The sequence below is a fragment of the Melanotaenia boesemani genome, chromosome 12, assembly GCF_017639745.1.
Source record: "Melanotaenia boesemani isolate fMelBoe1 chromosome 12, fMelBoe1.pri, whole genome shotgun sequence".
NCBI classification, from domain to species: domain Eukaryota; kingdom Metazoa; phylum Chordata; class Actinopteri; order Atheriniformes; family Melanotaeniidae; genus Melanotaenia; species Melanotaenia boesemani.
In genome coordinates this window covers 10,126,263-10,144,686 of record NC_055693.1, presented here as the reverse complement: position 1 = coordinate 10,144,686, position 18,424 = coordinate 10,126,263, and the positions used below count along the sequence as shown (strand labels likewise).

Here is an 18,424-nt window from a genome sequence, read left to right as displayed (position 1 = left end):
TAATGAAATATGTTCAACTAGAATGACGCATGTATGACCATGAATGTTTACTAAATTTTTTTTATTACGTATTCTTTTTCAAGCTGAAACTGATATCATTGTATCATGCCATTTGTAAAAGTACCATGTAAAAGGCATGTGTAGCATGTAGCATGTAGCACTGGAGCTCCATTCCTTAGCTGTGTGGACTTAAGGATCTATGTTATTGATTGTTGACAATTTGGCCAAATACCGATCCCGGGCTACCTCGATAAGCTTGTCCCTGTACGGTATCCTCTCATCATTCTTGTTTTTATTCATATTGGCGACTGAGTAAATGGTTTTAAAAACGTGCTACTAACTAAAATGCTGCTCTTTGTGTTGCTTGTTTATATCTGAGATGTATTCAAAAAGCTAGTTAGGTCCACTTGTCAGACAAAGATCATATATGGAATTATATTTGTGTTTTTATTATGAAAAAATATAAAATTTAAATAAAGCAATGCATTTAAAAAAAAAAAAAAGGAGAAACAGAACACACACACAAACACACAAAAAAAATGGACTGCTTAAATTAAACATTTTTACCAAAATATCCCCCAAATGAAATACCTCGATTAAAGTTACTTACATCTGTTCCTCTTGCCATTTTCATATAAAATACAAAGCCCAAATTTATCTCTGATGTGACATGCCCAACATGTTTAAAGTAATGAACTTGATAAAAGGTACCAAAGAACACAACACTTTAATATAAAACAGACGTTTTTTAACACATCAAAGAAAATAAAATTAACATAGAATTCAAGACCAGAGAAATTTGTAAGAGTAAGTACTTCTTGAAAACCTAATCTACTAATATCCCTGCAGCGGTGGAATTTAGTGGGGACTCCGTTGTGTTAGTGAAATATTATGATTAAGTGAGAACTTGTCATGACACAAACTTTGCAACGATGGTCAGGAAAATTAAAAATGGATGGTATCACTCCTTCCTTTAAACGAGTTGACTGTCCAGTCCTGTCAAAGTCCTCTGGTTCATCCCGTGTCCATCTTTTCATTAACACTAAAAACTGCCCTCCCTCTAACAACTCCCCTGATAATTACAATGTAGTTATGATCAATTTTCATCATGCCGTGAAGAAAGAAATATTGCTGCTGTGGTCTTGGTCTATTAAAATGGTTCACATCTTTCTAATCAAAATGCTCTGAGCTATTAAAGAACCCTCATTCTGTCCATATTCAGGCTGGAGAAACTTTGCAGTTAATTATTGAGAAAAATACTTACGATGGACACCAAGGACGATGAGTCCAGCCAGCAGGCAAACACTCAGGACTCCCAGACAGAGAATAACAGCCAAATAAACCCTCCTTTTAGAGCTGCTGGAGCCTAAGCAGAGAAAATAGATATGAATCTAATCAATTCTATAACATTAATAATGACAGACAAGAAAATACATCTTTATCAGCTCATTCTTACCTCTGGGATCTGTTGCAGGAGCTGGGCAGGCACAGTTGTCAAAGGCAACATTTTCATATATTTCTTCCATTGCTTGAACGAATGCTGGCTTTTGACCAGACTGCCGGGTCTGCAGTTACAGGTTAAGTAAAACTGCTGTGGTTTTGGTTTATATTTATGGCCCTTTTAGTCATTCAGAGGTGACGATCTCTGTCACAATCTGCAGTTCACATGCCTCAGTTAGTTTTAGTATTCATTTTTGGTTTAAGACACATATCTTGAAGTATTTCCACTGTAAAGATGCTTTTTAACAGAAAACTTTCTGAATGGACATTTTTTTCTTCTATTAAAACAATCTTAACTGGTCTTGTATCTTATAATTTTAGAAGCCTGCAACCAGAATACAGTGTTTTTACATTTAAGTGAATGACATCACATTTTTCAAAGAAAAATATTCAGCATATGTTAGCTTAATGCATGTCTTACATACATCTGCACCTGTTGCTCTGTATATTACTGCAGACAGAAAACTTGCATAAAGTGTGAAAACAAATGTTTAATGACAACACTGACAAGCATAACCTTAAATGACTTAATGATTCCCATGAATTACAGTCTGGAAGCTTTTATTGTCGCAAGAAATTGGCAAAAAAAACAAAAAAAAACAAACATTTATTCACTTTTTAAAAATATTAATATAATTTAATAAAAATAATTTTAACAAAGTTATGAGTAGAGACCAGAGAAACAAAATATACAACAGTACTGACTAAAACGTTATTTTCATTTACCTTTGTTTAATTGTTTGTGTTAAACTGAGCTGCATCAGGAGTTGTCACACATGGAAACTGTGAAAGTATTGCAGTTTCATTTTAATATAATTTGATGAGGAAGTCTTTTATTAGAAAGGGCGTTCACTACAAAAATTTTCCACTGAAACTGACTCTGTTTTTCTTGTGTAACAGCTGTGGTCAGAGTGGGGAGGAAAAAAACAACGTAAGTCATTTTTGTTGGTTGGTTAAAGGTGAAAATGTCAGTAATAAAGTAATTTAATGTCACATCCTGTCATTCTGCCTCATATGTGCTTTTTCCCCACCATGGTTGCCTCCGAGACTGTACACTGAAGTTGAACTTGTCCTGCTACAGAAGTGTGTCTGACGTAAACAATCAGGAGAGAGAGGGTTTGTTAAAATGAAGAGACATTTTCTGGCTGGTACACAAGAAAAAAGAAAACGAAGCAACGTTTCTCTTTGTCCCTTAAAACCATGCAAATGGATAGAAAATTGTGATGGTAAACTGCAAAAGACAATGAGAAACTATTTATTTATTTATTTTTCTTTTAACTAAATGTGGTTTTATTCTGGTGGATTTAAGTTTTGAGGCAAGACAGCAAAGATAAGACGTTTTACGACTGTGTTTTACAAACGTGAAGCAAAAACTGGGCCTTCTTTTGTCTCTTCAATAAATTTAACTTACAGTTTTGGAATCTTTGATATGTGAGCTTTCAGTAAAGGAGTTTTTTGTCCATGTTCATGCCATCAGGAGGACACATAATTTGTGTTTACGAATGTTTTCAGACTTTGTGTACCTGGTGTTGTAGAGATAGTGGAGAGTGCGGGCGCAAGAGGTTAAGCTAAGAATGCAAAGTTAGAGAGTTTATAGGCAAGAAATCTGGTTAATGAAGCACTAAAGATACATGGAAGGAAGTTATTGTTCATATAGTGAATATTTCTCTCTCCTCACCATCTAGAAGCTGTGAGATTCTAATCCTGCTTTCTGTCTGTTCCCTTGATGCAGATATTAAACACATATTGTTCCTTCTGTGTTTAGAAGGAAGCAGCTTCACAGCTTTAAATTCATCCTTCTGACTTTTTACCTTTTAGTTGGTAAGTCCTTAAACATTTCATCCTTCTTTGTCATAAATATTTAATTTTTTATATATTAAGAAGTGATTAAACTGCTGCTGTTTAAAGAGAAAACTGCTGTTAAATCTGTTCATTTGTTTAGTGCAGGGGTCTGCAACCTTGCTCCATTTCCCTCAACCACCTAAATACAACCGCAAATGTTACAAGACCTTTTGAAAAAAACACAACTTATAATTTTTGATAAATATCTACTTTAGGAATGATGTTGTCATTTTTGAAGATCCACATTTTCATTTCTATTTTTTGGTTTTAGAATAAAGAAAAACATTAAACTTTTACAAAAAGAGGATACATAGACTTTCTTCTATGGGATGTAGATATTTGTGGCTCAGTGGGTAGAATGGTCGTCTTGTAGTCTGAGGGTTGCCTATTCGATCCTCGGCCTGTGGAGCTCATATTGAGGTGTCTCTGAGCAAGACACCGAACCCCAAACCCCACCTAACTCCTGATGGGTCGTGGTTGAGCACCATGCATGGCAGCTTCTGCCATCATTGTGTGAATGTGATGTATGACGTATATTGTATTTTTTGTATTGTATTTATTTCATGTGATTAATCGCGATTAAAAATTTTAATCATTGTTATAGTTGGGAAACACTGGTTGACTCTGGAGCGATATGATGAAAGCTAAGATAAGAAAATACTCTAGTCATCCTTTAGATGTTAAATTCAGGTGTTACAGCAGCAGGTAGCAGTCCAAGTAGAAAATGAATATTAAAATATTAGAGTAGAAAAATAAAAAACAATAATGTACAGAATTACAGTAAAAATAATAGAATAAGACATAAAAAAAACAGTAATCTAATCACATATTGCACAGTAATGGAGTAATTTAGTGAAATGTAAAGGGGGGTGTTCATCAGACACTAACAAGTGTATGCTGTTGTGATCATAAATAGACTGATGTGGTGAAAAAGCATGTGAAAGGAAACACGTGTGTCCTTTACAACAAATAACTGTTGAAAGTCAGCATGTTGGTCAGTACCTGTTTTTAAAGTTATTTATAAATAAAATTGACTTGGCTTGATGGGTGGTGGAATGAAGGACCTCCTAAGTGCACCTTCCTGCACTGAGGGTGCAGCAGCCTGTTACTGAAGGAGCTGAGAGACCTCGCAGTTTAATGTAGTTAGTGGGAGGTGTTTTCCAGGATTATTGTCAACATAGCCAACATCCTCCTTTTCACTACTTCCTCTACAAAGTAGTATTCAAATACAAAAGACTTAATTTAGAAAGAAAACAATACTTATCAATACTTATGTTTAAAATAATTTAATAAATAAATAAATCTCAGATATCTTGTAAAGCATTTATAAATATTTTCCTTAAGCAGAGCATGTTGGTTCTTTTTCATAGATCCACTGCATAGAAATTGTACATTTAATATCATTTCAATAGTTCCTGTCATAATCTATGATATGCATACAGTCCTCCTCATCATACAGTGGATCTCCACCACCATTATCAGGCTGGTTTATATCCCATGTCCTAGCAAGTCATAAAACAGCAGTATTATTATAATAAATAATTTGGATTGACAAAAGAATGCAAGGATAAACATTTTCTAACATAAGATAAGAAAGATGGGACATAGGCATAAGCACTTGTAAATGTCAACCAAGAACAACACACACATATGAACTGTGTGCAGGCAGTTAACTTACCATGGGTATCTGTCCCACATTCCCACTGTACATTCAGCTATAAATCAGAGTAGAAAAATAAATTCTCTACATTTGTCCCTGAATTTGGCAAGTAAAGGATCGAACGATGAGTCACTGAAAGCTAACAGAAACTCTGACATTGTACCCTGCAAGCTAAAGCTTTCTATAGAGAATAAAAAAGAAAGAAAAAAAAAAAGAAAAAACAAACGAACAGAAAAAGAGCACTCATGTTAGACTCAGGCTGGTCATCTCCAGGTCCCCTCTTCTTCTTTGTCACTTAAGCCAATCCAAGTAGCGGTTTTGGTGAATTCAGAAAGAAATCTGTGTTCAATATAAAGAAAACCAAAATCCATTCATGTTAAGAAGCAATGAAATCATAAAGATGAAAACGCACAACAAAGTGCTCCACCCCAGGTGGAGGCATGGGGTGGTGTGGTGAAACCCTCATCTCTTTGTCAGGATCCTGGCTGCACTGTTCTGGATGTATTGAAGCCTCTGCAGGCTCCTGCCAGGAATCCTGACAAGGAGCATTACAGTATGAAGACAAGACATGGACAAGCTTCTCAGTATCAGTCAGGGAGAGGGAGAGGGGAGTTTCACTAAACTGTCTAAATGAAAGAATAAAGTTTTACAGAGTTGTTAAATGTGCTGATCAAATGATAGCTTATAGTCAAATCTGACTTCTGGGTTAGTAACAGTGGAGGAGAGGGGAATGATCTGAGCAGAAGGTGAGATGCTGGTGACAGAGGTAGATTGGAGCTGGTGTGGAGAACCACTGAGTTTGGCCTCAGTTTTCTCCAGCTGTTAAGTGGGAAAAAGTTTTTATATCATCCATGTCTTTAGCTCGTGAGAGCTGGTGGTCCAGCTGCAGAGGAGGAGGGGTCTAAGGGAGAGAGAGCTAAGTATCGTCAGCAGAGTAGTGGAAAGATATTCTATGTCTGATGATAATGTGGCTGAGGGGGAGCATGTAGATAATAAGACAAGGACTGACCCCAGAGGAACCCAACAGGTGACATAGTTGGGGCTTTGATTTAGCCTCTCATGGGTTTACACATTCAGTCCTTCTTGTCAGGTAAGAATGCAACCATCTAGGGATGCTTCCCGAGTCTAAATGTAAATCTGTAGGTGTAGAATTGTGTGTCAGCTGTGTCAAATGCAGCTGAGAGGTCCAGGATGATGAGCCCTGGTCAGTAGGGGTGAGCGAGACTGCAAGATTTGGTATCGATCTGATACCAAGTTAAAAAAAGGGCTAATATTGTTGATTACAGCAACAAAGATAAAACCGTGAATTAATATTTATATGCAAAGAAAATTAAATATTTAAACATTTCACCTGTTCTTCTTCTCTGTCGATCACCATTAGATCTGCTCTTTGCTTTTGCAGTCTGCCTTCACCCCAGCAACCAGATCTTGTTGAAAAGAGGTAACAGGAACAACTGACCATCCTCCATCCTGCAGGACATATTTTATCTAAATACACACACACACACACACACCTCAGGCTGCTCTCACAAATGGTTCATATGATTTCCTATGAAAAAGAGTGCACAGATAGTCGTACATATAACTGTGAAATTGCAGAATGGGGGGGCAATCTGAGGTTTTAAAAGAGACGCGTCATGGTTCACTGCAGTGATTGAGCTTCTGACATGTTCAATGACACTCTGTAACTGTCACTACAACAGTAACATTTTTTTTTATCTCAGATGAGCTGATTTTGTGTGCACAGTAACACTCTTAACATGACAATGTAATATGTTACATGTAATATGTTATACTATGAACTATGACCCTTATAAACAATACAAAAATAATATATTGTAGCGGTTGCTGTGGTCGGTCCTCTGGGGGTGGATTTATTTGCATATTTCCTAACATGCATTGTGGTACTCTAAGTTAAGTGTATGTGTGATTCCTTCAAACTTTCCCTGTGATTTACAGCAGAAAAAGTAAAACATGTCTGTTTAGAACTTGTTTTCCAGGCAGAAAGTATTTAACAACTTAAATGAGTACTTGCTAGTTCTGATGTCTGTAAGAAACGATTTTTCTTCTGCAGTCTGATGATCTGTGATGGTAAAGGGTTAAATTAGTGCCCAAATATAAGTACGTTGTGACATAATCACGTGCCTTGAATCATATTGGTACCAACAACCCACGTCTGATAGCAGCTTCAGGTGGGTGGAGACATGTAGAAAATCAGAGTTTCTTGTAGTAAACCTACAAGGAGGTTTAAATTAAGTTCAAAATTTATTTATGGAGCACATTTAAAACAACTGCTGTGGGCCACAGTACTGTACAACAATAGTAGTCACAAGAATAAAATTAATTTTTAGTAAAACTAAAAAAAGAGAGAAATTTTTAAAAGTAAGATTAAAGAAATGAAAACAAACTCTGCTTTTATAATACACCAATGGTAAGACTTTTCCTTCTGGAATGGAAAACTGAGTTTCCCTAAAATGAGGGTTAACATATTCAGTTTCAACACAACCCGCTTCCTGGATCAGGCCCTTGATTTTCCTAGTAAATTTGTAAGATTCCAACATTCCCATTTCTGAGACGGTAAACAACTGTTTGATGTTAAATTGCATGATTTTCTTTTCAGTGCCTATCTGTCTTTTTAAAGTTGTGTTTGCTTTCTTTTTTTTTTAAAAAAGGTTTTTGTATCTATCGTTATTGATTATTTTGCAGCAAGTTCATTTAGGTGGTACTGCTGTGCTCCACATTCTTCACCCATATAGTTGGAATAAGAAGATGATTGTCATGGTTCGTCTAATAAGAATCAGACTTCCCAGCTTCCCTGAACGCACCATCTTTCCCCACACTGATTGTTGATGCGCTTCACCTGTACGGCGCTCTTTAAATACCTGCCTGTGACAACTTCTCTCCGCCAGATTATAGAGGACGTAAAGTGACATAATGAATTAATTAAATATATCATTCAATAATAACTTAAATGTGTCATTAAATAATTAAAATGATAATGAAATACATAAATCTATGTACATAAATGTGCAGTGTGCTATAAACTGTTGTGCCACATTTAACAACGATCAGCTATGCAAAAGAAAACAACACATGAGGTAGACAATAACACGCATTTCCAATATCTATTATAAATAATAAGACACATAAAACAGTTAACAATTTTATTACAACTGTATAAAATAACTAACACAGTCACTATACCCATTGCACAAACACTCCTTCCCTCATGCCTTCCCTCTTAGTAGACTACCATCACTACAGATTGGTTGACTTAAGTTACACCACAATTCGGTTACCTAAACAAATGTTACCTAATACCCCTCCTTGTTATTTATATGAACAACAGAAAATAAATATTCACTCAGAAGGTAGATTACGTATCGTTTATTGAACATGTATTCAAAGTTGAGATAGGGATGACAGATGTGAGGTGTCAATGCTGTCCTTCTGATACACCAGACTCCCACAGCCAGCAGATAGAGCTCTTTGGTTTGGTCAAATGATTCAGAACACTAAGCCATTTTCAAGCATTTGGGTCAAAGTTGGCTCGATGATTAATGAGGCCTCGGTTTCACCATCCCTAGTGACGGTGGCAGAGTTAAGGATTCTGTCTGGCCTGCATCACCTGCAGCTCACGCAATCAGGCTCATCTGCTCCACCTGGGTCTCATCAGCACTCACTCTCCTCACCTGTTCATCACCCTATATAATCCCTCCTCAGTGTCTGCTTCCCTGCCAGATGGTCATTTACCTTCCTTGTGAGATACCCTGTAGTAATCATTGTCTTGTTCTAGATCTCTGTTGTCGACCTTGCTGCCACTCACGGACTCCCCGTTGCCTGATCCCTGCTGGATTTTTCTGATCTCTGCCTACCTGGGTTTGACCTCTTTCTGGACCGACCTCCGCTTTCTGCCCAACCCGACTTCCTGGACCTGGTTGCTGTGCCTGCCATCAACCCGCTCCCTTCCTGCTTCTAGTCTTCTAGCGTCAAATAAACTGTTCAAACTCATCACCGTGTGTGGGCTGAATTTCCGGGTCTTAATAAAGTTAAGTCTAAGTCTCTTAGTCTAAGGAGGAGCTTCTCAAAGAGGTAAAGGAACAAGTTAAAAGAAAATGACAAGAGCAATGCTTTCTGAATTTAGAGAAAAGGGCAGAACAGTTGACAGTGGCCCTAGGCCACAGTCCAAAGACCATAATTACAGAGCTAGAGCTGCAGGTGCCACTCCTAGGTACAGGTGGGATTCACAAGGATGCCCAATTTGTGTTGTCCGTAATGCGGTTGGGCACTTCAGTTGTAATTGCCCTTTCAGAGCAGCCACACAGGATGTTTAGTGTCCCCAGCCACTGTAGGTCAGGTGTCTTTACTCCCTACCATTGACCCACCTAGCCCCCGGCTTCAAGAACAGTTTTCTGGAACTTGCCTGCATGTAACAGTAAAGGTAGAGGGTGAAGAGGTCCAGTGTCTATTGGATACAGGTTACGCTCTTCAGCGAGAGCTTTTTGTAGAGAACTCTTCTTGCGGGCTATATATTTGCTTGCTGTGCTGTCCCTTTCTTGCTTCTCCTCCCTTCTTCCAGTTGTGACTGTCCCTCTGTTCTCTTCCTTCCACCATTGATCTAAAAATAAGGAGACAAAGAAACTTTACAGCCCACCCCCAGCTGTGATCCATTCTCTCAATCAGCCCTCAGCCAGACCCGCACGTACACACGCCACCCAGTGACATTAGCATGAAGCTAGATTTACTGCAAAGGATGTCATTAGTCGAATTGAAGCTAGCCAGTGACTGAGTGCCAAGAACATACACGCACCTACATATACACAAGAGGTTAGTTTTCTCAGGGCTAAAAAGTGCACAGCAAACCTGACTGTCATTATGATAATGTAGTACCAGCATAAAAATAATGGTTAAATAATTACAAATGAAAATTATTTTTAAAAGTATATAAACTATAATAAAAGGCTTGTCCACTAATGAAATGACCTGGTTTGTGGTCTGGTATATTTTTTCTTGGCTAGGAACAGCAACTGAACTTAAACTGGTTACCAGACCACCGCACAGAGACAAGAGACAGCCCGGCTTGTTGTGTTAACTTTATTGCAAGACAACAGACAGAACTAACAACTTTTTATATTCTGTTTTCAGCCTCATTCTGTTGTTAGCTTGACAACACCAGCTCCTGCAGTGCGCAGTAAACCATTTTTTAAACTGATAAGCTTCTGTTTCATGTCACAATGCATGTAAAATAAGTTAATAATAACAATAATAATAATAATAATAATAATAAGTGGACTGATTAAAAGATTTGGACCCAGGAAACTCCACTTCCCAGCCTCATGTTAAAATAAACTAATCAGCTTTATCAAACACAATGAAAAAAATCAATAAATAAAAAAATCCACACACAAAAAGGTTCCTTCCAAAACCAGCTATTTGCAGTTAATATCCACATCTGAATAGTAGGAAAGGCAAATTTATTTATACAGCACTTTTCATGTACAAGACAATTCAAAGTGCTTTACATAAAATATTAAAAGCATTACGACGGGGTGCAGGAAACAACAACAAGTGTATTAAAAACAAACTCTTAAAAAACAACAACAAAAAAGAAATTAAATAAAAGCAGAAAGAAAAAAGCTAAAATAAAATAGAAAAAATGCAAGAAATAAAGATCCAATGTGAGGAATTAACAGTTGTTTTGATTATAGGCAGCAAACAGACAACACGAAACACTTTTATAAAAAAAAAAGGCAATAAATTTAACACTTTTTTTGGATATTGTCTTTATGTTTTATTCTACCAGATGGTCCAGTGGATTACAGTCACCTGCCAGAGTCTCTGCGCTATATCAAGAGGAAACAAGGAGCTCTTAGATGGAAGAAAGCCTTTGTTGGAAGTAGAAAACTCACCAAATTTTACTCAAACAGAAATTTCTGGAAGAATCTGAGGTATCACATGCCTCCGGTGTCTGCAAAACATTGCCAGACTATTGTCTAAACTCCCTTCTAAAAGAAACTGGGCAGAAAGACTGTCTAGGTAAGTGGCTCTAGAAAGAAACAGTAAAAAAAAACAACACACACACCTGTTAATTTCGTTTAGTTTCCACTCTCCACACTGGCAGTGTTTCCAGGGACTTTCAGACACACACACACACACACACACACATGCATGCACACATACACACAGAGAGAGAGAGAGAGAGAGAGAGAGAGAGAGAGAGAGAGAGAGAGAGAGAGAGAGAGAGAGAAAAGTTGGTTCAAAATCTGAAGTTGGTTTTTTAGCTGGAGGAAATGAGTAGTTCCTGTTTATGAACCATGACTCTGTCAGTGGGCAAAGGCTGGGTTCCCCTGAACTCCAAACCAAGTAATCAATAATCAATAAGTTTAAGAAAGGGAAGAAGGGATACCATGACAGTAAAAAGAAAATAAAAAAAGACGGGTAAAAGTGGAGATAGACGTGGCACCAAGGTTCTGAGACTCCAGAGCCAAAACCAGGTGAGAAACTACATAACAAACATGTTTTCAAATGGTTTTAGTAAACACTTCTTAGCACATATCACCACAAATCCAATTAATCCTCATTTAAAACTGATGCAGTACATTCATTTTTTCATTTTCTTTTTCATTTTCTTAAGTGGGTTTGTGTGAAATACTGATGAGCAGTTAATATTTTACTAGTACTAAACAGCCGTCAGAGCACTCTTAGTTTAGAGAACCAGGAGGGAATTTGCATGGGGAAGCCCAGCAAAGAGCTCTCCACACCACTCAAGATCAAATCTTCTCCATGTAAAAACGTAAAGGTTGCAGGGCAAAGGCCCTCGAGGACCAGAATTTGATATCCCTGTTATAGTCCTTGACCTTACATGTCCCTAATACTTAAAATAGTTCGAATGTAATTATATTTTTCTACTTTTCTCTAAAATATAAAATAAGTCAGCACTTACAAATGATCCAAGGTAAACTTGGTTTCTTATATACACTGTATGTAACCAGACAGTGAGTTCAGAGGAATTACACAGCAGGTTCTGGGGCATATTGTGCAGTGCTGTCAGAGGAAAATATAAAAAGATGGTGCTGGAGGGGTCCTTTTAATAGCACAATGCCTTTTGATCACACTGATAAAGGTATTTTTCAAGGGAATTTGCCTGCATTCTTTTCATAGTATTCTTATATAATGTGGAGACTTCTATTAATTGAAAACTAAAAATATGCTAGTAAAAGGTTTGACTTTTGAGAGATGATCTTGGCAGCCTACTAGTGATTTTTGATACTAAAGGCCAAACCTCAAGAATTTTAGAAAACATTTCAAAGCTTTGGCTGCCAAATTCATGTTGACAATTTTAGATAAAAGAAAAGAAAAGAAAAGAAAAGAAAAGAAAAGAAAAGAAAAGAAAAGAAAAGAAAAAAAATATCACTGCAAAATGAAAGAAGAACAGTTTAGTTGATGCTGTACATCCTGCCGTTAGTTTACAAAGCAGTGAATGGTTTAGGGCCAAAATACATTCAGGAGCTTCTGGTTTGTTATGAACCAGCCACATTCCTCAGGTCATCAGGGTGAAATCTACTTTCTGTCCCCAGAATCAGAACCAGACTGGGAGAGGCAGCGTTCAGGTTTTATGCTCTTCATACGTAAAACAAACAAAAAGAAAAGTGCAGGTTTAAATCAGGGTTAAAAATGTTTCTATTTGCTGCCTTTTTTCAACATAACTGTTAATTCCTCATACTGGAACTTTTATTTCTTGCATCTTATTTTATTTTAGCTTTTCTGTTATATATGCAGTTATTTTTTTAAATAGTTTTCATAAAGGATAAAAGCTAGCTCCTTCTTATGTGCCTCAGAAGTTGGAAAGCATTTTACATTGTGCACACACTGCCTTTCACAACACAAGCATCAGATATTTTCTTTGTATCTTGCACAATCACTTCCTGTTCAGTTTTTCAGAGAAGTCTCTTATCTTATTTGCCTTATCTTCTTATAACTCAACATCCTGTTAACTTGAAATGTATTGCCCGGTTTTACAGATGAAGTTTCCTTTCTATTATATGTTGCTGGCCTGCCCATGTGCAGAAAAAACTCAATGCACTGCAACTTAAGAAACATGCATGCAAAGAGAGAAAACACCAGCCTATTAATATATCAGTTAAGACATGCAAATTGAGAAGCAGGAGGAGAAATGTCATAATGGTGCAGATTTGAAACAGGATGCAGATAGCGTTCTGTAGTAGAGCAAAAACATTGATGATGATTATGAACCAATAAAATTGAAGCTGGTATAAAAAGAAAAGACAGTGACTCTGTGGCTTGTCATGACTCAAAAGTAGGCTGCCTATAACTCGGCCAGTGAGTAGATTTCTCATGCAAGGGGAATATCTCAAAACTTGAGATTGCTTCGTTGAAAATCTTAATTTAAATCCATTCACTGCTCACATTTTGGTGGATTGAGAAAAAAATGGCAGCTGCTAGCAGAAATACTAGAACCAAATACAACACAGCTAAATAGAAAGGGATTTCTTGTACTTGTATAGCAGTATGTGAAAAGTTTAGAACGTTTGTGACAATATTTAGCCTGTATATAAGTGCAAGCTAACAGAAATGCTTGCTTTAAGCACTGTCATGTTTAAGGGTGAATGTTAAGGATGGAGGGTTATTGAATGCAGCCTTACTTTATCTGTCATATACAGAATGTTGATGTGATTATTATGATAGCACATGGTCTCTGAGTTAGTGGAATTCTCCTACTAATGCACTCATCACAATTTTTACAGGTCCTTTAAGATGAATGCAAGAAGGAAGGAGGAGGTATCACAAGTGAGGCTTTTCACCAGAAAAAAACTTTACGACATGGGTTAACTTGTAAAACCTTCAGTGAAATTGTGAAACGTTAAAATGAAATTTTCTCTATAATCCCCAAGATATTAAGTTTTAACTGACTGTCTGTTGAAACATTTGGTACCTGAGAGCATGAAAGCAGTGAAGAGGCATCTGAGCACAGCAATGTTTACTATGGTCAAGATCACTTTTATTCCTATAGCACATTTCCAACAAAGAAGAAGTCTTTACAAATACAACTAAATAAATAAAATATACATCAGTATTGCCTTAAAGTGACTGAAAATAAGACTAAGAAAACAAATTAAAGTAAGAAAATGTTTGAATCAACTTGTGCTAGAAGCCAGGAGGAAGTAAAATGTTAAACTGGATCCTGTAAATAACAGGAAGCCAGTGTAGACGCCAACACTGGGGTTATATCTGCCTTCAGTTTTGTACGAGTCAGCAGACAAGCAGTCACATTATAAAACTCCCACAAGGTTCTGTTTTAGGTCCCTTGTTATTTAAAGTTCTAAAGTTTATTTCAAACATCTTCTTTCATTTACAATATTTGCATCTTTACATTTCATGTCTGAAAAGGAGTGGGCAGAAGTACAAACTTATATAGATTGTAAAGTATAAACTTGTATAGACTGTCTGTAGACTTACAGTCTATATATAAATAATTTTGGTAAAAATGTCCAAAATGCAATTTTCATTTCTACGCAGACGTCTCCGTCATTTATGTGAGGAAACTTTGTTGGAGGCTATGAAATGTTTGAAAATTGCTTTTAATAAAACTGAAGCCCAACTCCTACATTTGAGGCTTGTGCTTATGCACAATGGGTTGTGGTTGAGCGCCTTGCATGGCAGCTTCCGCCATCAGTGTGTGAATGTGTGTGTGAATGGGTGAATGTGATGTATAATGTAAAGCGCTTTGGGTATCATCCCAGGTACAGTAAAGCGCTATATAAATATGGACCATTTACCATTTACCATTTATGCACAATTGATGATGATTTTAAATGAATCAAAAGACCTTACTGTCCTACTGTTTGCATGTCTCATGCAATTAAAATACCTGTTTTTTTTTCTTTTGTGTGTCTGTGTTTTTTTTTTTTTTTGTTGTTTTTTTTTTTTGTTTTTGTTTTTGACAGTTTGACTTCTTGACCTTACATTAACAACCTGGTCGAAAAACTAAAAGTAAGACTGAGCTTCTGTTGCATACACAAGTCATGTTTTTCTTTTATTTCTAAAAAAGGCTTGTTGCTGCAACGTTTTGCCATTGTTGGACTGCGGAAATGTACTTTACATGAATTTCAGTGCAACCTTATTACAAATTCTGGATACTGTGTACCATGCTGCTTTGAGATTTATTACTGGGTATAAACAATCCTGCAGGTTTTCGATGTGTCCCTGCTCCAAAACCATCTGACTCAAATTAGTGAGTCATTGTGCAAAACTTAATAGGCTGTTCTGTGCTGGAGATAACTCTGGAGCCACTGGAGCTGATTGTCCAGAAAAGAATGTTGCACAGTCTGCTGAAAATAACAAGAGATTCCTCACATCCTCTACACAACACAGTGAAGAAACAACAAAGCATGTTCAATCAGAGAATTCTTCAACTCCAATTCAAGACAGAAAGGTATATATGTATATATATATATATATATATATATATATATATATATATATATACAGTATAGAGAGAGAGAGAGAGAGAGAGGGGGGGGGGGTGTTCTCTCTTTTATTTATTTATTTTTATTTTATTTAAAGATATTTTAGGACATCCTCTGTTAAATGTGGACAAAGCAATGCCATTAAAGGTTAAATAGATCAGTCCCTGCCTACAAAGGCAGTAAAATCAGCAGTGAAATTAAATGTTTCTATGTTTCTATTAGATGTTATTATCCGGGCTTAAGCAAAGAAATCTAGGGCTCTGGGAAAGTGTGATGAGCTGGTGTAAGGTCAACCAGAAGTTGGGGTCACATATCTTTTTAGGTCTGATTGTATCATGTCAGGAAGAGTGCAAGGTACAAGTGGAGACACTCCGCAGAGCAGTCATACCAAGAAATTGAGGTTGATTGATAAGTTAAGATTTTGTTTTTGTTCTTCGACACTCCTCTGCATCAAAAGGAGCCAGGTCTTCTCACCTGGCTCCTCTCAATCTAGTCAGGCCTGAAGCATTCCCAGGCCACCTGAGAGATAAGTTTCAAGTTTCAACAAGCTTGATTGTCATTGTACAAAAATACAATGAAAATGCACTCCCTCCGGCGTGTCCTGGGTCTTCCATGACTTTCTTGAATTAACCCTGACTTTCTCCTCCTCTTTAGCTGCAGCCTGCAGACTGAAGGAAGTGTCAGACATGGCGTGTCCTTTTCTTGACGAGCCAGTTGACATCAAAGCACAATTACTCAGCAGATATCTATGTCAGGAAAGGATGATCAGACCCTGCTTGGATGTTTTATCATTCCCTCATGATTATTAGTTTGAGCGTTACCGTTTTTCTGCACAGTCGATCATGTATCTGAACAATATTCTCAGCTCTCATATTGTTCGTATGACACATCGTGGACATGCTCTCAGTTCGGAGCAAGTTCTTTGTGTTAGTTTTTTTTTTTTTTTTTTCTTCCCCCCCAACGGGAATTATCTTTATAACTTCGGTGATGCTGAGCATATTTCAAAGGCAACAGTCTGTCGGGCTGTAAAAACTGTCACTCTGAAACGTTCCCAAGTCACAGACCCACAAGATACCTCAAAGAAGAATTCCACAGAATTGCAGGTATTTGTCTAAGCAATAATGAACTTATTTTTAAGTTTGGAACACATCAGTTAATTTGATATATTTTAGGGTTTCCGGGTGTGATTGGCTGCATAGATGGGACTCAGATTCCTATCACAGCTCCTTCAGGAGATGAAGGAGATTATGTGAATAGGAAGTCTTTCCACAGCATTAATGTGCAGATAAATAGCAACCTTTAGAATCCGAGATACTTCACATTACAGCTACTGCAGCTAATTACTGTTCTGTGCTTTGAAGATCATATGTGATGCAGCCTACATCATCTGTAATGTGGAAGCAAAGTGGCCTGGGTCTGTGCACGACTCTCGAGTCTTTCCTGAGTGTACACTGAGCGCTAGATTTTCTCATGGTGAGTTATATAAATTAAAATCAATATTTTGTTTGACATATCACAATTTAAAAATGTTATATTGTATCCTGTATTATAGGAGAGTTTAATGGTTATCTGCTGGGTTGCTGACCCCTTACCCTGATCCTGAGCCCGGCCCGCAGCATCGTTACAACCTGGTTTACTTAAGGCCCACTTCCAGTGCCTTCGTAGACTCAGAGTGGCCAAAGATAGGGCATGTGACATTATTGTGGCATGTGTCATTCTCCACAACATTGCCACAATGAGAGAAGAGGAATGTCTGACTCAGCCACTGAATGCACCTGATAATGAACATCCTGACCACCCCAGGATGGAAGAGCAGTCAGAGACACGATATGCTGGCATTTTGAGTGACCCATCGCTTCCCCAGTGTCAAATAAAAACATAAAGAAATAAAGACATTTTGCTGTTGGGTTGCACCTGCATATTAAAAATACACACACATGGGTGACACATCAAATAAACCTGAATAAATGAGTGATGAAACACAAATGCAGATACTACCAACAAGTTGACTGCATGGGAAATCTATGCACTTAACATCCATTCATGCTCTGTAGCATGTAAAAATGCTGAGTTGATTCTGATTTTGTATCAGGAAGACAAGAAGGAAATAAATGACTTTCAAAAAGGGTTGATTGTCAGGCCCCAGGTGGCAGCTTCAGTCACAAAAATGCTGAACTAGCTGATGTTTCAATGGCAACAGTGACTGAAGTGACATCTGCATTTAGATATATGCAGAAACATCAGTAAATGGGGTCAGACATGATGGTCTACAGCACATTTGATGACCGTGATGCTTGTGCATTAGTGGAATATGGAAGGGAAAAAGAGCAACTCCCCATTAGGTAACTGTCACTGTAGGATGTGATCAGACTGCCAACGAGAACAATCTGCCTACAACTAGGGACATTTTAGTAGGGTTACAGTGCATAAACAATTACAAAACACCAAATTAAGAAATATCTTTTGAGAATATTAATACCAAGATACATTGAAGTAGAGATACAAATGTTTAATAAGTGGAACACTCAACATAAAAATAGAATAGAAAGGGCAGGGATGAAGCTTATTGGTGACAAGGGACCGCTGAAACAGGATTGCCCCTACCCCAGTATCAGAGACATCAACCTCCGCAATATATTGAAGAGAAGGATCAGGTTGGTGCAAAACAGAGGCAGAGGTGAAACTGTTTTTTAATTTCTGGAAGGCCCGTTCTGCTGCCTCCGTCCAGAGGAATGGTCTCTTTGTAGATGTTAATTGTGTTAGCGGTGCAGCAATCTGGCTGAAATCTCGAATAAAACGTCTCTAAAAATTGGCAAAACCCAGGAAACGCTGGACCTGCTTAACTGAGGAAGGAGTCAGCCAGTCAACCACTGCCTTTATTTTATCAAGATCTGTCTTCATCTGCCCACCTGCAAAAATGTAGCCCAAAAAAGAA

At 37.4% G+C, this 18,424-nt stretch overlaps 1 protein-coding gene and 1 long non-coding RNA gene across 3 annotated transcripts in view; one reads left to right on the top strand and one right to left on the bottom strand.

Moving 5' to 3' along the window:
• Positions 1 to 3,763, bottom strand: part of LOC121650217 (CD209 antigen-like protein C) — a 36,200-nt gene extending 32,437 nt beyond the window's left edge. For both annotated transcript variants that reach the window (XM_042001604.1, XM_042001602.1), the window contains exons 1-3: positions 3,653 to 3,763; positions 1,457 to 1,565; positions 1,265 to 1,366 (exon numbers count right to left, since the gene is read on the bottom strand). In XM_042001604.1, the coding sequence (XP_041857538.1) occupies positions 1,265 to 1,366; positions 1,457 to 1,526 (172 nt within the window). In that variant the 5' untranslated portion in view covers positions 1,527 to 1,565; positions 3,653 to 3,763. The remainder of the gene's footprint in view (positions 1 to 1,264; positions 1,367 to 1,456; positions 1,566 to 3,652) is intronic.
• A 12,733-nt stretch (positions 3,764 to 16,496) lies between these two features.
• On the top strand, positions 16,497 to 17,100 carry LOC121650304. The gene is made up of 3 exons (XR_006012231.1): positions 16,497 to 16,592; positions 16,851 to 16,962; positions 17,042 to 17,100. It is a non-coding gene; the product is annotated as an uncharacterized LOC121650304 (long non-coding RNA).
• The last annotated feature ends 1,324 nt before the right edge of the window (positions 17,101 to 18,424 follow it).